The sequence below is a fragment of the Macrobrachium nipponense genome, chromosome 5 (assembly GCF_015104395.2).
Source record: "Macrobrachium nipponense isolate FS-2020 chromosome 5, ASM1510439v2, whole genome shotgun sequence".
Taxonomy (NCBI): Eukaryota; Metazoa; Arthropoda; class Malacostraca; order Decapoda; family Palaemonidae; genus Macrobrachium; species Macrobrachium nipponense.
Window position 1 is genome coordinate 54,045,473 of NC_061107.1, and position 21,105 is coordinate 54,066,577.

Sequence of the window (21,105 nt, forward strand, 5' to 3'; positions counted from 1 at the left end):
GAGAGTTATTGTCCTCAAATTTTTTGTTCTTCAAATGATTAAGCGTTGGTCTACACTTAATTTTGCCCTGCCTGGATTACAAATTTCCAGGCCCACAGATTCTTAAGAAGGTAATGTTAAGGTGTTTACATAGAAATGAACATGTGGGTCTCCTGATGGGATGAATGCCTTTAGGTTTTTTGCTTCACATCCATTGAGCTTATGTCCTACACCAGAATGGTGGTTGCAGATAACTCAACATCCTTGAAGCTCTCCTTTCTTGCAGAGGCTGACTATTAATTGTTCATTGGTTTAGCTGCTGCTTTCAGTTTTTCAAGAGGATTGTACTCCAGTGATCTGGTGTTTGTACACATCCTAATTGCTCCAAAGCTGTCTTGAAAACTGATGTTTATTACTGTGCTCTCTAGGAACTTTTGACTTTTTCAGGAGTTCATATCTCTATTAGATTTCAGCTTCCTTTCAGCCTGGAGCCTTGCAATCCTTCTCCAGCTTCAAGTTTTCACACTTTAATGGAGCATAATTTTGGTGTTTGGGTACTCAAGGCCCAACTCACTGAATCCGGATTGTTCTAAAAGACATTTCAGTATCTCTTCGGTCATCCACCTATCAATTTTGCCTTCACTGTCTTCCCCAGATCATGTATTTTCACAGGAGCTAACAGGACCTCATGATGAATGTTGTTTTAGAATACTACAGTATTCACAAGGTCTGATGATGACAAAGCTTGGAGTGTTGGGAAGTAGATTCCTACGGTCTTATACAGGGGTACCTTGACCTACGAGTTTAATTCGTTCCATGGCCGAGCTTGTAGCTCAATTTGCTCGCACATCAAAATACTTGAAATGCCCTTAATTCGTCCCAATCCTCAAAATGCCACCCCATATTTTTGTTTCATGATATTAACTAAGGAAAATACATTTCTAAATAACAAATATTATATAAAAACATAATAGAGTATATAAAGATATAATAAGGTTTTATACAGTGTACAAGTGTTCAAGTTATGATAATTCGTCTTGCGATAATCCGATTTTACGAGAGAGAGAGAGAGAGAGAGAGAGAGAGAGAGAGAGAGAGCGCAATAGCCTAACTTTATCCTATCTTCTAGTTAAATAAGTTTAAAAAACAGCGAAAGGGAATGATGAAAGTATCGTTTTATTGTTATACTCGTTGCTTAAATGTGTACATACAGACATGAACAGCCGAATGAGAAACAACTTTTGTTTTGCCAAGTACTACAACCAAATTGGACAATAACAACCATCGTACGATAGTAAACAATTACTGTAGTTATGTTATAAATGATGCTATGTAGAATAGGACTAGGATATTTTTATATAATAACTTTATTTGCTATAGATAAAAAATCAAGAAGGAAATGCATTGTTAAATTTAAACCTAGTTGTAGCTGAAGCTGAGTAAACTGTTCAAGCTGCTAATGACCATTAACGTGCATCGGCAACAAGGGTAAAACTCCCGTAAACTTATGCCATCAAACACAGCTGCAGAAAAAATTGAGATAAAATAATTTTAATAAAAACTACTGGGTTTGAAAGAACACATTGTACTGTTGGTTTCACGCCGGTAAAAGAAAATATCGTAAAGCTCATATTAAATGTTATAAAGTGAAAATAGCTATCAGAATCACATAATTTATTTTACTCTATAAACACGCCAACATACTCTGTTAACGTAAAAAACAATTTAGTTCACACATCCACCAAAAAAAAAAAAAAAAAAAAAAATTAGTTCTTAAATCACAGCAAGGCATTCTATTCATATTTCTACTAAAGGGATTTTGACGAAGGAAAAATCTATTTCTGGGCAACGACCTGTGTCACCCCTGTGAAATTGGTTCCTTGGATACTATTTCTTAGGAATAATATTGCTATTCATCTAGAGAAAAAAAGAAACAATATAATGCCAAGATAAATGGCTCGCTCACCTCTAATAGAAGTGTCTGTATAGTAAGGAGCGAGTGGAATCACTACCAGAGGTCCCTTGCCATTTAGCTTCTTCCTTCGACAAAACCCCGAACTACGGAGGAGCCGTGCTACAGCTCCAGGTCTACTACTACCGTGAGCGCCTCCGACGCCTGAGGCGTCATTCCTGAAGATAGCCTCCAAGCTTGGGGTAAGCTGGGTGAGGACAATCTAACTACAGGGTGGGGTTTCACAGGGCGACACAGGTCGTTGCCCAGAAATAGATTTTTTCCTTCGTCAAAATCCCTTTTCTGGCTTAACCGTGTCGCCCTGTGAAATAGTACCAGAGAATGCTAAAACACCAAGCTTGAGGGACAGTACAGATAAATTAAGAAGGTCAAAGTTAAACACTTGTAAGGTTAATAATATAATAATCAACTAAAATTACAATATGGGAAAGTATAAGCCCTAAAACATGGGTTATAACTTGAAATTAGTTAGCCTAACAACAAGCAATAAATATACAGGTTAGGCAAAGACAGGATATAAGTTGATATATACAAAAGAATGGAACTGAATCCAACTTGAATGATGAACAATAGCAAAACTCAAGGTAACCCAATACATGGAGGCGACTAAACTAAGTAAGGGTGCAATGGGGCAGGTAGAAGGGAAGGCTACAAGAAGTTTATAGGAAAATTAAGAATCAGGAGAAAGAAACTGTGTTTCCAGCTGCCACTGCTGGAAATTTGAGGGCTTCTAAGGGTTTTAGGTAGTGCCGTTTGAAAACTGTCGGAGATTTCCAGCCTGTATATTTCTTAAGATCGTCAAAATTCATGTGTTGGAAATAATTAATAGATGTGGCCACCGCCCTAACATCGTGGGCCCGAGGAAAGGACTCTGGATTGGCCTGTTTAATGAAGTATAATAATGTACCACCTTCCTTCCTAATGAACAACGGGCCTGAAGATTTCAGAGTTGTTCTGCTTAGGTAGGCTCTTAATGATTGACAGGACAAAGGGAAATGTCTTGAGGTAGTGGTAGGATTTTCCACGAGGACCATCTGTCCTGTGGATCTTCATTTTTGGCTAGAAAATGGCAATCTGGGGATAAGAGGACTTCCCCTGAGGGGAGGAACTCAATGTGGCCTGGTTCCCTTGATAAGGCTGACAGTTCTGATATTCTAGCTCCGGAGGCTAAACTTAATAAAAATAGGGTTTTCCTCAGGAGGGTTATATAATTGCAAGAGTCATTGTTAATGTCCGAGGCTAGTTTGAGGACATCATTTAGGAACCAAGAGACTGATTTAGGTCTCGTTGATGGTCTTTAATCTAGCACAAGCTTTTTGGTATGGACGTAAAGTACGAATCCGTAAGGTCTATGCTAAAACCAAATTGGAAGATCTTTTTAAGAGCTGATTTGGTCATAGTGATAGTGCTTGCTGCTAAACCTTTCTCAAACAATGATCTGAAGAAAGTTATGGCTAGGTTCGTTTGTCATGACTTGGGATTTGACATCTTAAGGAACTCTGCTAGTTTCTTGACAGATGAATCATGATTGCCGAGAGTAGATTCTCTTTTATCTGATTCCAAGAATGAGATGTTCTGGGATCAATTTCTGCATTCCTCATGGCTGCGAATTTCAGGAAATCCATAAAAGTTAGGGTTTTCTGAATTCTTGAGGAAGCGGACACAGTCTGAGTTTGCACTAACTGGGTTAGTTCGGGGTTTGGGGTTTGGGAATCCGTAGTGGTCGGAGTCTCAACTCTAGGAGTAGAGGAACCAATTGTCTTGGGCCAGTTGGGAGCTACTAGAGCTACTTGGCCTTTGAATGTCCTGAGTTTGTCTAAAACTTTCATGAGAAGGTTCACCGGAGGGAAGAGGTAAATATCTTTCATTTGTTCCAATCGAGGATCATTGCATCCGTAGCGTATGCTAGAGGATCGAGGTTGGGTGCCTCGTAACAAGGGAGTTTGTGGTTTGACTCCGTGGCGAAGAGGTCTACTTGGAGTCCGGGACTTGTAGACTGATCCAATTGAATGAACTCCTGCCAGTGTCCACTCCGATTCCAACGGAGCGGAGCGAGATAGAGCGTCTGCTACTACGTTCTTGACTCCTGCCAGGTGAGTGGCTGACAGGTGCCATTTGTTTTGTTTGCCAGAGAGAAGATGGCTATCTGACATGGTTCAAGTGGCTTGACTTGGATCCGCCCTGTTGATGCAGTGTATACTACTGCACTGTCCAGAACTAGTTTGAAATGTGAGTTCTTGGGCGGACGGAAGTCGTTTCAGTGTAAGGAATACTGCCATGGCCTCCAGTACATTGATATGTAGCTGGCGGAATGTTAACGACCAAGTTCCTTGAGCTTTTTCGTACTGGGAGTATCCTCCCCACCCTGTTAGTGAGGCGTCTGTGTGGATCACTAATGATGGAGGAGGGAACTGTAGAGGAATTGCTATTGAAAGATTCTTTGTCTCCGTCCATGGGCGGAGACGTTTCCGTAAGATCGCTGGGATAGAGGCTAGTTTGTACGTGATCTGCAATTCGCTCTTGAGCGCCATACTCTGTTTATATCTTTGAGTTTGGCTCTGAGCAGAACGTCTGTGACTGATGCAAATTGGAGTGAGCCCAGGATCCTCTCCTGGCACCTCCGAGATGTTTGTCGTTGTTTGAGAAAATTGTTTTGTAGCTCTTGCAATTTTCTTTCCTTTTCAACGACGGAATTGATAGAGTGTGCGATTGCAAGTCCACTGAAGGCCTAACCACTGGAATCGAGATTCCGGTGTTAGTCTGGACTTGGTTTTGTTTATTTGGAAACCTAATGTTCCAGGAATTTGATCACTTTGAACCGTTGCTTCCTTGCATTCTTGGGGTTCTTTGCCCAAATAAGCCAATCGTCCAGATAAGCCACTAACATTATTCCCTGTTTCCTTAGCTCTTGCACTACTGCTTCCGCCAATTTGGTGAAGATCCTGGGGCTATGTTGAAGCCCGAATGGCATTACTTTGAAGGAGTAGGGATCTGTTGCCTAGTTTGAAGCCTAGGAACGGATGGAAGTGTCTGGCTATGGGAACATGATAGTAGGCATCTGTAAGATCTACAGAGGTTGTGACGGCCCCACGGGGAAAGTAAGGTCCGTACCTGCGAAACGGTCAGCATCCTGAACTTGTCGCAATGATGTATAAGTTCAGATGGGACAAGTCTAAGATGATTCTTCGGTTTTTCCGAGTCTTTCTTTGGCACGCTGAACAAGCGTCCTTGAAATTTTAAAAATTGTTGACTCTTGAGACTACTCCTTTGAGAAGGAGGTCTTTGGTATACTCTACCAATTCCGTTGTTGGTGCTTGATAGAATCTGTTTGTTGGAGGAGGGCCCTCTAGCCAACTCCAACCTAGGCCTTTTGTCACTATACTTTGAGCCCAAGGGCTGAACCCCCACCGCTGGCGGAAGAGGTACAGCCTCCCTCTACCTTGGGACTCTCACTGCTGGTTTGCCAAGGGGCGGCCACCTCTTGCTCCTCGAAAACCTCTTCTCTGTTTGCAGCCCTGCGGACTCTGAATCGAGAGGCACCTCTTGCTCTGCTACCTCTCGCAAACCTATTGAAAGCCTGAAAGTTCTGGCTTTTCTAGTTGGAGTTGTAGGCTGCGAGACAGCAAAGGAAGTAGAGGGTTGAGGTTGCTGGGACTGAGGGGTCAGGACAAGGTATTGTTGCTGACCCTTCGACGATGGTTTTGCCCTTGTGATGCTGGGGACTGCCTGAACCAACGTCTGCTGAGAAGGCTGGAAGGGAGAGAACTTCCTTGGTTTTCTTCTTGATCCTTTGGTTAGGACCAGAAGATTCCTGCCTCCGCTTTGCTACCAGTCCCCACCTGACTTTGAGGCACTGGTTAACCTTTGAAGCTTCATGAAGGACTTCTGCTACCACTGGTGCTGGGAAGAGGTCCGTTCCCCAAATTGAGGAAGCAATCAGTTTGTTCGGTTCATGGCGGATAGTAGCTTCCGCCAGAACGTGCTTCCTACCAATTCCTCCTGGCTATGAGGAAGTCGTAAAGGTCACACTGCATGGTGTGCAGCGGACCTTTAGCCAAAACTTTAAACAACGGCTCTTGTTGGTATACAAGAGCTGTCATCTCCGCCATAGTCATGGAGGAAAGGGATCTCGCGAGCCTGGTTCGGGCGTCGTACTCCGTCTGGATGAGGGAGTCCGACAACCTAGGAAGTCTCTCACTAAAGAGAGAGGTGGCACAGTCCGCCTTTAGTTTTCCTACTGAAAAAGTAGGAACTGCCCACCCTCGAAGTAACGTCTCGGAGCCTGGGACTAAGAGAGAGGTGGGTTCCGTCTCGTAGTTTGAGGCAGGGGCTTCGTCTTTCAGGGCGGCCTGAAAGGTTGCTTCCACTACCTTAAGGGTCAGTGGTAGCAGAGTCCCTTCCACCGGAGTAAAAATGGTGAAGGGACTTCTAAAGGCTGTGATGCGGGTATTTTCACACCCCCATTCCTCCAGACTTCTCATTAGAGTCTGCTGTGCCTGTTCCCTCGGAAGGATCACTGTTTCCTTGGGAACTTTGTCTTCTCTCATCATTGCTGCTTCCGTAGCCGGACGTAGCCAATGAATGGTGGTTGAAGGTCCCTGTGGAACTCGAAGTCCTCACGCCTTCGAGTTCCTATGCTTCGATGGTCAACATTCCGTTGACAAACGGGGCATATGAAGCAATCCTCCAAGGGTTGGCCGCCTTGAATTCCGGCAGTTGGCTGGAATCTGGTCTTGGAAGAGGAGAAGGTGGCACAGTTAGGGGGGAACCTGCCGTGATCGAGGTTTGAATCCCGGCGATGGCATTCTCCTGAGTGGCCAGCCGTTCCGCCAGCGATTGGATTGACTGGCCGGAAGACGTAACAGAACTGGAGAGCTAGGAGAGCACCGAGCTGACCTTGTTGTCAACCAAGGCCCCTACGATCACTCCCACCTGCTCCAGAATGTTTGCCGAAAAAGGATTCGGGATCAAAGGAGGGACTTGGGCCCGATCCTTACGTGATTTACGTTTGGGGGACCTCGACGCAGACGAAGAGACCACCCTTGACCTAACTGTTCTCCGGGGGGTGAGCCGGAGTTACAGTGTCTGCCAAGATGACCGATTTCTTGGGGAGAGACTTTTTAAGTTTCTCCTCGGTCGCTTAGCCTTGGGGATCACTGAAGCAACCTTAGGTCGGACAGACTGCTGGTCTTCAGTGAAGCCCCGGAAAGAAGTGGAAGTAGAAGGATCAGTGGAAGGTGATGGAGAAAGGGAACTCAGGAAAGGGCCCTGAGAACCCACAGAAGCTGCCCCTACTACCCACCCCTTAACCTGTACCCATGGAGTCAATAGCCATGGGTTCGACGTCGAGGTTCATTGCCGCAACGTCTTCTGCTACGTCCTCTGGGAAATCCCCATCCTGAAGGGAGATCATGACCTGGAGGTAGGCCAGCAAAGGGGCGGCCGCTATCAGGGTCCACCACTGATCCTTTTTTTTTTTTTTTTTTTTCTTGGCCTCATGGGAATACTAGGTCCGCCATGTCCTGGGTAAGAATGTAGGGGCGGCCCTTCGAATTCCGGCCAAAACCCCCTACCCATGCTTTGAGAGTAGACAAAGCCTTCTTCTTCTCCTCATCAGAACCCTGTAAGAAAGGTCTAGAGTTAGGGAGAGGATAGGGGAGAATGTCTGTGTGTTGAGACTATGTGAATATGTGTCCCCATATGTGAAAGGTATATGATAATAACAAGTATTCCAGGTGATGAATGAATGAAGGAAGTGCTAAGAAAACTTACTACTAGTAAGGCATCGCCTACTAGCAAGTAGCAGGTTGGCAGGCTTCGTGGTGCCAAACTATAAAATCCTCCACTTTCACTGCACATCCTGCATGAGAGCGGCATACTATATGGCCGCACGGGTTCTTGGAGGACGGCACTGCACCCAATCTCCTGGCAGCACAACATCTGTAAGTCAAAGGATACATGAGTACCAATGACAAACCTCCGGTGGTATAAAATGCAAAAATATCCGTGGGTGCCGGAGTAGGACCGACGGATAGAGTTCTACGTATAAGTGGCATGCAAAGGAATGCCGGAGTAAGCTCTAATGCTCGCTTCGTATGGAATATACGTAGAGTTACGTTACGAGGAAGAAAGTCTCTGCCTCCGCCTAAGCTCACTTGTTATATGGTTAAAAATAGACTCCGTAGGGCCCGGAGTTCTCCGTATGGCCCGGAGTTAATTAATATTGAGTGAGCAATGTCAAACTTCTAACGAAGCAAGGGATAGTGCAAGAGGCGGAAATAAAAAAAAACCCGGAGGTAACGCAAAAGGTTTTAAACAATAAATTAGAATAAAAAATAAAAAACCCATCATATCAGTAAGTGCTCGTGTAAACTATCCTAAGTGGATAGGCACCCAGTGGCTCCCTCCCCCCTCTCTATGTTCGGTAGCGGCGGATAGACACCTGCCGGACTGAACTGGGGGGGAAAGGGTAGGGAAGTATGTGGGGTAGGGAGCCTCCCCTGAGCGCCAGTTAAGGACGGAGAAGAATAGGGGAAGGAGGTCCCGAGCCCCCGAGACACATGACGAGTGAGAACACAGTAGGGGGAGCTCCCCCCACCAGCCCCGTGAGTCACCCCCTCTCTTGCAGACTCGGACGCTAGCTGTGAGAAACGAGTCATCACCCATCGACGTGGATGGCAATGTATGGAGGGGGAAATGGGGGGACGGGTGGGGGATCCCGTAACCAGGTGGCTCACCGCGATCGACCAGTGGTCTTCCCAGCCAGGTGATAAACAAGAGGTGGGGAAGAGCCGTCGGAACAACATCAATATCATTGATATATATAGGATTACTTATAATAAATCATCAAATAATAAAATTAAAGCGATATCTTAAAGCTAGGCTAACACGGGGAACACGAAGCTAATCAATCGGAAGAATAGGCTAATCGCCGATCCGAAGAAAGGGGTATGTTAGCCTAATCTAACCTCTAGTTCAAGAAAACGGGGGGTAGGCTAATCACCAATCGACAATTGGGATATGAAAGCCTAACCTAGCGGTAAAAATAGTGATAACAGGGTAAGCAAGCTAATCGCCATACCGAAGCATGGTGTATGTTAGCCCAACCTAGTACCTACAATATTATTAATTGGTAATCAGGAACTAGAGAAGGTAAGAGGGAACATCAGAATAATAAGATGAAATAACTCTCAAAACCATGACTGATAAAAAGTCCTAACAACGTAAGGCGTAGCTAGACTAAGGTCCGAAACGTGCAGTCGGAGCGTGCCCCGTGGAGGCCTAACTAATAAGCTAACTGCATAAAAGATATAGAGACTATGTGTAAGTAACCATATCTAAAGTACGGGAGAAGGGAAATCCCTAACGGTATGGAAGACCGAAAGAGAGAACCCGTACCGCCATTCGGTCAAGGGGCATACCGGCCGATAAGGCTCCGAATATATATAAAAAACACGATCATCATAAAATGAGATCAGTAACCCCAAACAGTACTTAACTTAGAAGCAGAAGCTGAAGACATCTTGAAATAAAAGATAAATTCAGAATAAGCGAATACACAGCACAGAAAAATTTTAACGTGTGATGGTAAAGCGCGCTATCGAAGGAAATAACGTCTCAGGCGTCGGAGGCGCTCACGGTAGTAGTAGACCGGGAGCTGTAGCACGGCTCTTCCGTAGTTCGGGGTTTTGTCGAAGGAAGAAGCTAAATGGTAAGGGACCTCTGGTAGTGATTCCACTCGCTCCTTACTATACCGACACTTCTATTAGAGGTGAGCGAGCCATTTATCTTGGCATTATATTGTTTCTTTTTTCTCTAGGATGAATAGCAATATTTATTCCTAAGAAATAGTATCCAAGGAACCATTTCACAGGGCGACACAGGTTAAGCCCAGAAAAAAACATGTTGTATAATGAAAAATGACCTTGTCTCGTATAAGTCAAGTATGTATCTAGATATTTGTTTATGCTAACTAGAAGCAAGAAAATGTTCTCAGAATTGAGTTAAATATGGCGAAACAAATTCGTATTTGCCATCAGCTGATTTCCAAACCAAAACATTGACTGCTATATGCTTTTAAAAGATGCACATTTACTTCTCTTCTTTGCTAATCTTAATTTTTGTCACTATGCCATCTATGTAGCAGAGGCATCTTGAGCTTGCTTGCACCTCCATTTTTTGTTTATGTAACAAAGCAAAAAATCGATCGAGTGACAACTTGTACCTCATAAAACTCTTATATTAATTCACTTGTAGGTCAAGGTACCACGGTGTGGCTAAGATTCTTTTGCTAGCAGATGCCAAAATCTTAGGGGGCTGGGAAGCTGTATACCCAACTACAGAATTTTAGGACAGGGAACTGAGTTACTTTTCCAAAGTTTTATCTTGGCCAACAAGCTTTGCGTCACAGCATTCAACTAATACAGCCTATCAACATCTAAGAAGAGATTTACCTATACATGTATATCTTTTTCCTCCATTGTGAAGGGAACGACTGCTAATTCCAAGTCCAAGCTAGGTGACTTCCTACCTGTTACTAAACTTCCTTTGAAGGAGACACTTGTCGGCACTGGTCACATATAGAAAGTTTATAGGAATTTGTTTTGATTATTAGGTCTCTAACAGACTTGTCCATAAAAAGCCATTGTCTTCATGCTCAAAGAAGCCAATCTTCACTAAGGAGGAACCTTCTTGTCACCCTGTTTCAGTGGTTCCAACAGTTCTAGGAATGTTGGGCTTTTATATCCAGAGATCATCCTTTGGAGTCTCTCAGTGCAATGGTGGTGTGGCTTCTCAAATGAATAATCATTCAAAATCCAGTGGATTCAGTGTAAGTGAAGACATCTGAGGAAATTCATCTATGTTAATTTACTGCACCTCATGTAGGGTATGAAGTTTACTTATTTTGCTTAGCTGTAGCTTGAAAAAATTAACAACAATGGAACTCTGGCATCAGAGTGTGATTATACCTGTATAATCATCAGTTCTGCTTGTTAACATAAGAATTGTTACATGGTGAGCATCAGCTGTTTGTCAGACTTGGTACTAAAATGAGATGGCACCTGCAAGCATGATTTAATTGGACATAGAGTGCAGTCAGACCATTAAAGAATATACTAGTGGTGTTCACAAGCAACAACATAATGGGAATCATTGTATGAAAGACTGGATTTACATCTGACGTAAATGAAATTTCAACATACTAATGTATTTCTTCCAAAGAAAGGTCACTGCTCTTGTTTCAAGTATTTTGAAAGAATTATACCTTTCACTTTCACCTTTCAACTTCTTATTGTTCATTTCACTTCAATATTGTGTTAGATCATAATATTTCAGATGGCTAAATCTGCATAAACTGTGCTGTTACTGAGAACTTACTGTGATAGGATGTGACTTTATGTGAGCATTTTTCAATAGAGGAAGGCCAGTTATTTTTCCATTGAAGTGCCTTCATGGCCAGCACTGCGCCATATAATCCAATATAACATAAGTAAGTGGTGAAGTTTGTGTTTTTGAAACACATTTTGTATTTAGTATAGTATAGTCCAACAATTTATAATTATTTTACAATAATAATTATTTTGTATTCTAGTAACGTGAAGCATAGTATAAAGATGATCCAACAAATTTATAATTATTTCAGGTATCCATCATATATGAACAATGATTTAATTGGCCTAATTGCACCACTGATTCCTACACCAAGATTACACTTCCTTATGACTGGTTTTACACCACTTAGCACAGATCAGGAGGTATGGCTTGTAAATTGTATTTTAAGTTTAAAACAGGAATTATAATGTGAATTGACAAGAAAATATAATGATAAAGGACAATAGCTCTTAAGGAACAGTAGTGCAGTGCTCCTCCATTTTTATGTGGGAATAGGTTCCAGAACCTACTGTGGAAATGCAAAATCTGCGGAAATGCAAAAACCCTATTAAAATACTTATAACTGGCTTATAACCACCAAATACCTTGTACCCCTTAAACTAAATGCTTATAACTGACTACGTATTTTAACATCTCACTGCTTGATAGTTCAAACAAAAGCTTAAAGTATCATACTAAAAGTATAATTTCTGGGCTCAGCCCGTGTCGCTTCGTGAAATATCCTTTCAGTTCATATTTCTAAGGTAAATAATGCTAACATTACCAGAGAAAAATAAAAAGGGGATGTCAGAGCATTCTGACTCGCTCACCCTAAATAAAAGAGGGTGTCTGTATGGTACTGGGGCGAGTGAAACCACTACCACGGGCCTCTTGTCATTTAGATCTCTCCTCCACAAAATCCCCTTGCTAGAGAGAGCTGGTACACAGCCCGCGCCAGCAACTACTACTACTTGCTCACCCACGCCAACACCACCGCCTCTAGCGGCCATCCTTTCCGTTAGCAGCATCCTGCACACACTTGTTTTTCTTCCACAGCGCTTTTGTGCTTCCGTTTTGGGATTTTTTCGTTACCATGGAACTTCAAGCCTTCGCCGCAGTTAAGTTAAGTACTGCCTAAGTGCTTCACGTAATTTTAGCCAGCTAGGACCCGTTTTACCGCTGTTTTTAGTTATTATTACAGTGCCTCCTGCGACATGGCTTCAGGCTTGCCATACCAGCTCGCCTCGTGTGATTCATTCTAGCTCCTTCGGTCTCCCATACCGTTGTAGCTATGTATGTGCAGTATTTATGCTTATTTCTATGTGTGGTGCAAGATGTGCTATCTGTATTTTACTTTTATGGGAATCCTATGCCTTTATGTCTTAGCTCAGTGTTCATGCATGCATGTGCCTTTGTCTAGGTCTGTTAGGCATGTGGGGTTGTATGCCCCTCTCTTTCTTTTTTAGTCCTACCACCCTGGCCGTCGCCCTCCGTTTCTACGTATCGGCAGAGTCCAGCTCCCGAGTAGTTGGGCTTCCTACCTTCCAGTTTATTAGCCTAGCTTCTCTAGGACGTTACTTTCCCTTTATCTTATGATTCCCTTCCTTTCTATTTTGATAACTGTGTTTTTATTATATCGCATGTAGGAGACGGTTTGTGCTAGCCTAGGGTACCTCAGTTCGCCTGGTCTTTCCATCCGCGTGGTCCTACCACGTTCGCAGTGGGCCAGACGATCGCCACGAGCCATCAGCTCAGTCCCCCTCCCTGCTTCCCCCTCCCCTACGCGGGTGGGAAGGCAGGTCGCGCTCGCTCACGGTTGCCACGGCAACCACCCGGGCTCTCCTCCCCTCCTCCTCTCTCCCCAGAGAGGATATGGGAGTCGTAGGGGGGGATTCCTGAGTCTGGCTCTTCATACCGTTCTCACCTTGGGTTCCATGGGGCGGGGGGGGTCTCTTGTACGCTCGGGTTGGGTTGGCCACCTCGCTCGCTTGTACTCGGTCCTCCTCGGGTCCCTCCTTAGCTCTCTCCTACCCCAGTGTGACGGAGAGTAGCACCACTACATGCATCTATATATACATACATTTTTGTTCCTATTGTTATCTTTAAATGTTATCATTATTGTTTGTATATTCCGCTAAGCTGGCGGAGTGCCCGCTCACCAACCGGGTTCTCCTCCTGCCTGCGAAATTTTTATACGGCGGAGTGCGCTCCACCTATTCTTGTTATCTCTTTTTTGGCTTAACCCTCTCATGTTCCTCCGCCGTCCTTCTACTCCTCACCCCGGCGTATAGACTGGTGGCTAGTTTGGTGAAACTCCTTACTCCGGTGCCCCGGAAACTATCTGACTAGTATACCAGGCCTCACGGACATATCTCTACAGGAGAACAGGAGAGGGCTAATGCCAAAAATTTTTCACTCCGGCATATAGCAGAGTATTATATTTCTTAACAGGCTGTCCTGTTAGTAACCGCCGATACTCATGTATCTGTTCACTTACAGGCTACTAACTGCCAGGAATCCGGCTGCAATGCTATATTGCAGGACCCCTGTGGCCACGAGGTCTGCCGGACTCATGCCCCCTGCGCCATCCGCTATGGTGACATAGCGGTATGGCACCACGAAGCCTGCTCAATATGCTACGATCTAGTAGAGCAGTTTTCCTCCGGCGTAAGTATATACCGGAATACATTGCTTATAACTGATTATTCAAACAGTCCTATAAGAGATATAAATGACATAGTTTAAGATAATTAATCATATAACTTTGGGGCTTCGTTGTAAGGATTACAATGACCCTCTCTTCTAGGCTACCGCCGTGAAAGATGCCGCGTCAGCAACCCTGAGGGCCTGGGTCGGCGGGTTCGGGAAGAACGTAACTAAGGGGCAGCCATACATCCTGGACAAGAGTATGGCTGTCTGCCCCTTCCTGGGCGGGACTGGTTACATCGACCCGGCAGCGGCGGCCCCTTACATCTCCGCCATTCAGCAGCAAGTGGCGCAGGCGCTGGCGGCCCAAGGCAATCCTGAGATCGCGGACGATGTGGCTACTCTGGACCTAAATTTAGAGCCAATGGCGGTAGGTGAATAAGGTAACTTGTTAGTTGAGGTAGGTTTGTTGGGGGCTCAAGGGCTTCCCTTGGGTCCTTCTGGATCTTCATCTCCTAATTACTCTTCTACGTCTTTCCAAGGCTTTTCGGAGAGTGAAATTTCGGTTATGCCGAAATCCACTTAAGCTATCCCTAAGGTGAAACTTTAAATGCTTGACTCTTGATACTACCCCTTTCTGAAGGAGTTTCTTGTGCATACTCCGTCAATTCCTTTGTTGGTTTTTGAAGGAAGGTCTTGGATGGGGGAGGACCTTTGGTCCAACTCCATCCCAGTCCTTTGGACACAATACTTTGTGCCCAATTGCTGAATCCCCATCTGTGGCGATAGAGGAACAGTCTCCCTCCTACCTGAGGGTTCTCACTGACCTAGCAGAGGCAAGCACTTCCGGGGAGGACGTGGATCACGCCCTACCCCAAGTCAGTGAGAACCCTCAGGTAGGAGGGAGACTGTTCCTCTATCGCCACAGATGGGGATTCAGCAATTGGGCACAAAGTATTGTGTCCAAAGGACTGGGATGGAGTTGGACCAAAGGTCCTCCCCCATCCAAGACCTTCCTTCAAAAACCAACAAAGGAATTGACGGAGTATGCACAAGAAACTCCTTCAGAAAGGGGTAGTATCAAGAGTCAAGCATTTAAAGTTTCAAGGACGCTTGTTCAGCGTGCCAAAGAAAGGCTCAACCAAACGAAGAATAATCTTAGACTTGTCCCGTCTAAACTTATTCATTCGTTGCGACAAGTTCAAAATGCTGACTGTCTCGCAGGTGCTGACCTTACTTCCCCGTGGGGCTGTCACCACCTCTATCGATCTTACAGACGCATACTATCATATTCCAGTTGCAAGACACTTCCGCCCGTACCTAGGCTTCAGAATGGGAGACCAGGCATTCTCCTTCAAAGTGATGCCCTTCGGGTTGAACGTGGCCCCCAGGGTATTCACGAAGTTGGCGGAATCAGTAGTTCAAAAACTAAGATCCCAGGGAATAATGGTAGTAGCGTATCTGGACGATTGGCTCGTTTGGGCAACAACCGTCGAAGAATGCCACAAAGCTACGGTCAAAGTAATACAGTTTCTGGAACATCTGGGGTTCCAAATAAACAAGACCAAGTCCAGGCTAACGCCGAACTCCCGCTTTCAATGGCTCGGCATTCAATGGGACTTGAACTCCCACACACTGTCAATTCCGTTGTCCAAAAGGAAGGAAATAGCCAAAGCAACAAGGCAGTTTCTCAAATGCAAACTAACATCAAGGAAGAAACCAGGAAAGAATCCTAGGCTCTCTCCAGTTTACATCAGTTACAGATGTTCTGCTGAAGGCAAGGCTGAAAGATATTAACCGGGTCTGGCGCTCAAGAGCAAACAACAAATCTCGAGACAAGTTGTCAGCCATCCCGCCGATTCTCCGCAAACGACTCCGCCCCTGGGCGGAGGTCAAGAACCTATCCAAGTTGATCCGTCTTCAATTTCCCCCTCCGGCGTTGGTTATCCACACGGACGCTTCTCTAAGCGGGTGGGGAGGATACTCCCAATTCAGGAAAGTACAAGGGACTTGGTCACCTCAGTTCCGCCAGCTTCACATAAATGTATTAGAAGCTATGGCAGTATTCCTCACATTGAAGAGGCTTCTACCAGCCAAGAAATCCCACATCAAGCTGGTATTGGACAGTGCAGTAGTAGTACACTGCATCAACAGGGGAGGATCCAAATCAAGTCACGGTACTGAACCAACGTCATGATAGCCATTTTCTCACTAGCAGCCAAATACAAATGGCATCTATCCTCCACTCACCTGGTGGGAGTAAGGAACATGATAGCAGACGCCCTGTCTCGCTCAGTTCCTCTAGAATCGGAGTGGTCTCTGGACAGGCGCTCATTCCAGTGGATATGCCAAAAGGTCCCAGGCCTCCAGGTGGATCTTTTCGCATCACAATCGAACCACAAGCTCCCATGTTATGTGGGTCCCAACCTGGACCCTCTGGCTTATGCCACAGATGCCATGTCCATAGATTGAAATCAGTGGAAGAAGATATACATCTTTCCTCCAGTGAATCTTCTATTGAAAGTCCTGAACAAACTCAGGTCTTTCAAAGGGCAAGTTGCTCTAGTAGCCCCGGATTGGCCCAAGAACAACTTGTTCCCTCTGCTTCTGGAATTGGGTCTCCAGCCTCAACGGATTCCCAATTCCAAGCTATCTCAACCAGTAAAATGAGGACTGTGTTCGCTTCCTCAGGAATTCTCAAAACCCTAACTTTATGGACTTCATGAAGTTCGCGGCTAAAAGAGATGCAAATATTGATCCTCAAAATATCCTTTTCTTAGAATCGGATAAAAGAGAATCAACTTTACGTCAGTATGACGCAGCTGTTAAAAAGCTAGCAAATTTCCTGAAGGAAACAGAATCTCGAACCATGACTACTAATCTGGGCATCTCCTTCTTCAGATCCTTATTTGAAAAAGGTTTAGCAACTAGTACTATTACTACCAATAAGTCAGCCTTAAAGAAAATCTTCCAGTTTGGCTTTAAGATAGACTTAACAGACTCTTATTTTTCGTCTATTCCTAAAGCTTGTGCTAGGCTCAGACCATCAGAGAGACCTAGCTCAGTTTCATGGTTCTTAAATGATGTTCTCAAACTGGCTTCAGATACTGACAACAATTCATGTAGCTATATACCACTCCTAAGGAAAACGTTATTTCTGCTAAGCCTGGCTTCAGGAGCCAGGATATCTGAACTGTCGGCTCTTTCTAGAGACCCTGGCCATATCGAATTTCTTCCATCAGGAGAAGTTCTTCTATCCCCAGACCGTAGTATTTTGGCCAAAAATGAGGATCCTTTAATGAGATGGGCTCCTTGGAAGATCCTCCCTCTTCCTCAAGACCCCTCTCTATGTCCAGTGACGACCTGACGAGCCTATCTGTCCAGGACATCTTCTAGGTCCTCAGGTCCCTTATTCATAAGAGAGAAAGGTGGCATTATTTCCTTAAAAGGAATTAGGCAACAAATCCTATACTTTATCAAACAAGCCAACCCTGATTCATTCCCCAAAGCCCACAACATCAGGGCAGTAGCCACCTCAATTAATTATTTTCAACACATGAATTTCGATGATCTAAAGAAGTATACGGGCTGGAAGTCGCCGACAGTATTCAGACGTCACTACCTGAAATCCTTAGAATCTCTTAAGTTTCCCGCAGTGGCAGCGGGAAACACAGTTTCTCCTGACACTGCCTAAGTAGTTTAGTCATAGATCCAGATCTCCTTTCTACCTGCCTCTCTAACAATTTTCCTGTGATCCTGCCACCAGGCTCTACCCTAATTTCGAGCCTTAGCTGCCAAAAGGCTATATCGTGATGTTTTCCCATATTTTTATGCTAGGGTTACTCACAACTGTATATAATGTATTATTCTAGTTTAAAGTTATCGTAAGTTAGCATAAGTATACTGTTAATTCCTGTTACTTATTTAAGGCTAACATAAGTTACTATAAGTTAGTTTAAGTATTTATACGATAACTTTGTAATATTTAATCTAGATTATACTCATGTTTTTTGTGTTTTCTTATTACCTTATATACTGTTACCTTTTCCCCAAGCTTGTGCTAATTCTCTGGTACTATTTCACGAAGCGACACGGGCTGAGCCCAGAAAAGGGATTTTGACGAAGGAAAAATCTATTTCTGGGCAAGGGCCCTTGTCGCCCAGTGAAATCCCCCCCCTTTTTTTCTCTCCCACCCTTGTGCCCAAGCTTGGTCTTCTAACTTCAAGGATGGCCGCTAGAGGCGGTGGTGTTGGAGTGGGTGAGCAAGTAGTAGTAGTTGCTGGCGCGGGCTGTGTACCAGCTCTCTCTAGCAAGGGGATTTTGTGGAGGAGAGATCTAAATGATAAGAGGCCTGTGGTAGTGGTTTCACTCGCCCCAGTACCATACCGACACACTCTTTTATTTAGGGTGAGCGAGTCAGAATGCTCTGACATCCCCTTTTTATTTTTCTATGGTAATGTTAGCATTATTTACCTTAGAAAAGTGAACTGAAAGGATATTTCACTGGGCGACACGGGCCCTTGCCCAGAAATAGATTTTTCCTTCGTCAAAATCCCATATTTCAAACAAAAATGCACCCCAAACCATCATCCCAAAACACCCGATGTAACCTCACATCACAGTACTCTCCTACTACTGGTACTTTTAAGTAGGCTATATATACCCCTAATTGCTTGTAACTAACTATTTTAACTTATTTCCCAAACTGTCAACTTGATAGTTCAAACATCCCAGAATACCCTAATATTTCAGTCATGTTGCTACAACTGTTACTCAAGTATCCCTTATCATTCAGACACATGTTTTCTTTGGCCTATGTAACTTGTGCATACTGTAATGCACTGGGTGTACATTTTTCATATACTATTGATATTTTCTTGTGTTGTAAGAGGATTTTGAAATTATATTGACCATACTGGTACATATTTTAGGATACAGTACTACTGTATGGAGCATATCCAAAATATGTTGATAGTTTAGAATGACAGGACTTTTACCTCTAAACAGAATGCTAAGTTTGTTACATAATGTTAATCTCTCTCTCTCTCTCTCTCTCTCTCTCTCTCTCTCTCTCTCTCTCTCTCTCTCTCTCTCTCTCTCTCTCTCTCTCTCTCTCTCTCTCTCTCTCTCTCATATATCAGTATACTGTACTGTACCATAAACATGAAAAAACCATGAAAATAAACAAATACAGCTTGTTCACAACAGAGCATGGAGGTAGTGTTGCTGTATTTTTTGCGTTGTCTGACTTATTATGCCGTATTTCATTAGAAGTTTAGTTGACTATGAATAGCACACACGTTATAACAGTACACAAGAGAATATTTTTGGGGTTTCTGTTCCAATGGACATGACGATAACTGAAAATCTGTGATAGTAGTGCTGATAACTGAGGATTGGCGCCGAAAATTCAGTTGTCATCGCTGATAACCGAGGATTGGTACTGAAGATTCAGCTATCGTCATCGCTAGACAAGCCCCATAAAACTAGATTGCTGATAACCAGGGACTGCCTCTGTCACTGGCGATGTTCCTTTTCAAATCATTGTAAAAATATTTAGAATATGAATTTCATAATTAGGCAACACTCAACATTCTCCCCCCAACCAGCCTCCTTCCCAGCAAGTTACTGTGTTTCAGTATATAAACTCTCTCTCTCTCTCTCTCTCTCTCTCTCTCTCTCTCTCTCTCTCTCTCTCTCTCTCTCAGGTAAGCAGATAAGAGATTGATTTTTTTATGTATGTATGTTTGTTTATTTTGCATAGGGTAGTTTTATAGGTAAAAGTGATGTTACTTTGTTGTGCATTTTTTCTTAATTTCCATGCTATAATTACATACAAGTTTTTGAATTTCAGTAAAAGCAGACTGGGAAATAAAATTTAGATGATGGAATATTTCTTTTACAGTAATATAATTTCAAATACAGCTTATATTACCCTTAAAGAGAGAGAGAGAGAGAGAGAGAGAGAGAGAGAGAGAGAGAGAGAGAGATTGTATACTTAAGTACATTTTGGGGCCTTCCTATCATTCCGGGGTAGGCCTCAGAATGAGCTTAATAAGTTTACAATTTGTATTTTGCTTAGAGAGAGAGAGAGAGAGAGAGAGAGAGAGAGAGAGAGAGAGAGAGAGAGAGACTGTAAACTTGTTAATCTCATTCTGGGGCCTACCTGTCATTCTGGGATGGGCCCCAGAATGAGCTTAACAAGTTTATTATTTGTGTTACAGATTCATTTCATTTGTATGAAATATTTTATAGATATTTTGCTCTGTTGACATTAATATGAACATATGAAAATTATTAAATAATTTATCGTAAAAATGTAGTCATGAAAAAATGAAAAAGCAGTAATTAGTGAATATTGCTTTATGAAAAATTTCATGAATTAATGAAATTTCCCCGGCAGACAAGTGAATACTAGTGTTCCACAAAAATCTGTAACAAAATGCAACATGGAAATGTGAAATCGTAAAAAAGTGGGCCACTGTACTGCAGCGGGAAGATGATCTCAAATTTGTTTAACTAGAAATCTGTTACTTATGTACAACCTGCATTCATGGTCTTTGAATATCTTGGATAGTACTTTAGTGTTGTGAGTTTTTGTTGTTTTCAACCAAAAAAAAACGAAGAAAAAAACAAAACCATAAATCACAAACATTCAACAGACAGAAGATCAGTAGTACTGCAAATTACCAGAATCTTTTCCATTTACTGCTGGATTACCTAAAGTTCATTATAGTACTTAATTCAATAATTCTAGTATTTAATTTTTTACTTTTTCAGTGTCACATTTTGTCCTTTTCGTCTTAATTTCTCTTTTCATGATCATTCATGGATTCTCATTTGAGCCATTTCACCTAAGTTTTCTCTTTAGGTGATCAGTAATTATACAGGCAGTCCCCGGTTATGGGTGGGGGTGCCGTTCTCAGCGGGGTGCAGATAAGCGAAAACTGCCATCAACCGAAACACTCTTATTTATGGCACTTATGGCTGATAACCAGTGAATGGCACGTCTGTTAAGTATGTTATGGCGCCATAACTCTATTATCGGCACCTTATGGTGCCAGTATCAGCTCGTTATGGCATCATAAATTGCTGATTCCACACAAGTGACTTAACAATTAAAGCTGTAAGCTCTC

At 43.4% G+C, this 21,105-nt stretch overlaps 1 protein-coding gene across 1 annotated transcript in view; it reads left to right on the forward strand.

The window, feature by feature from the left end:
* Window positions 1-21,105, forward strand: part of LOC135215332 (tubulin gamma-1 chain) — a gene marked incomplete in the record, with an annotated part of 244,554 nt that overhangs the window by 144,696 nt on the left and 78,753 nt on the right. The window contains 1 exon segment of the mRNA XM_064249891.1: window positions 11,595-11,706. Within this exon segment, the coding sequence (XP_064105961.1) occupies window positions 11,595-11,706 (112 nt within the window).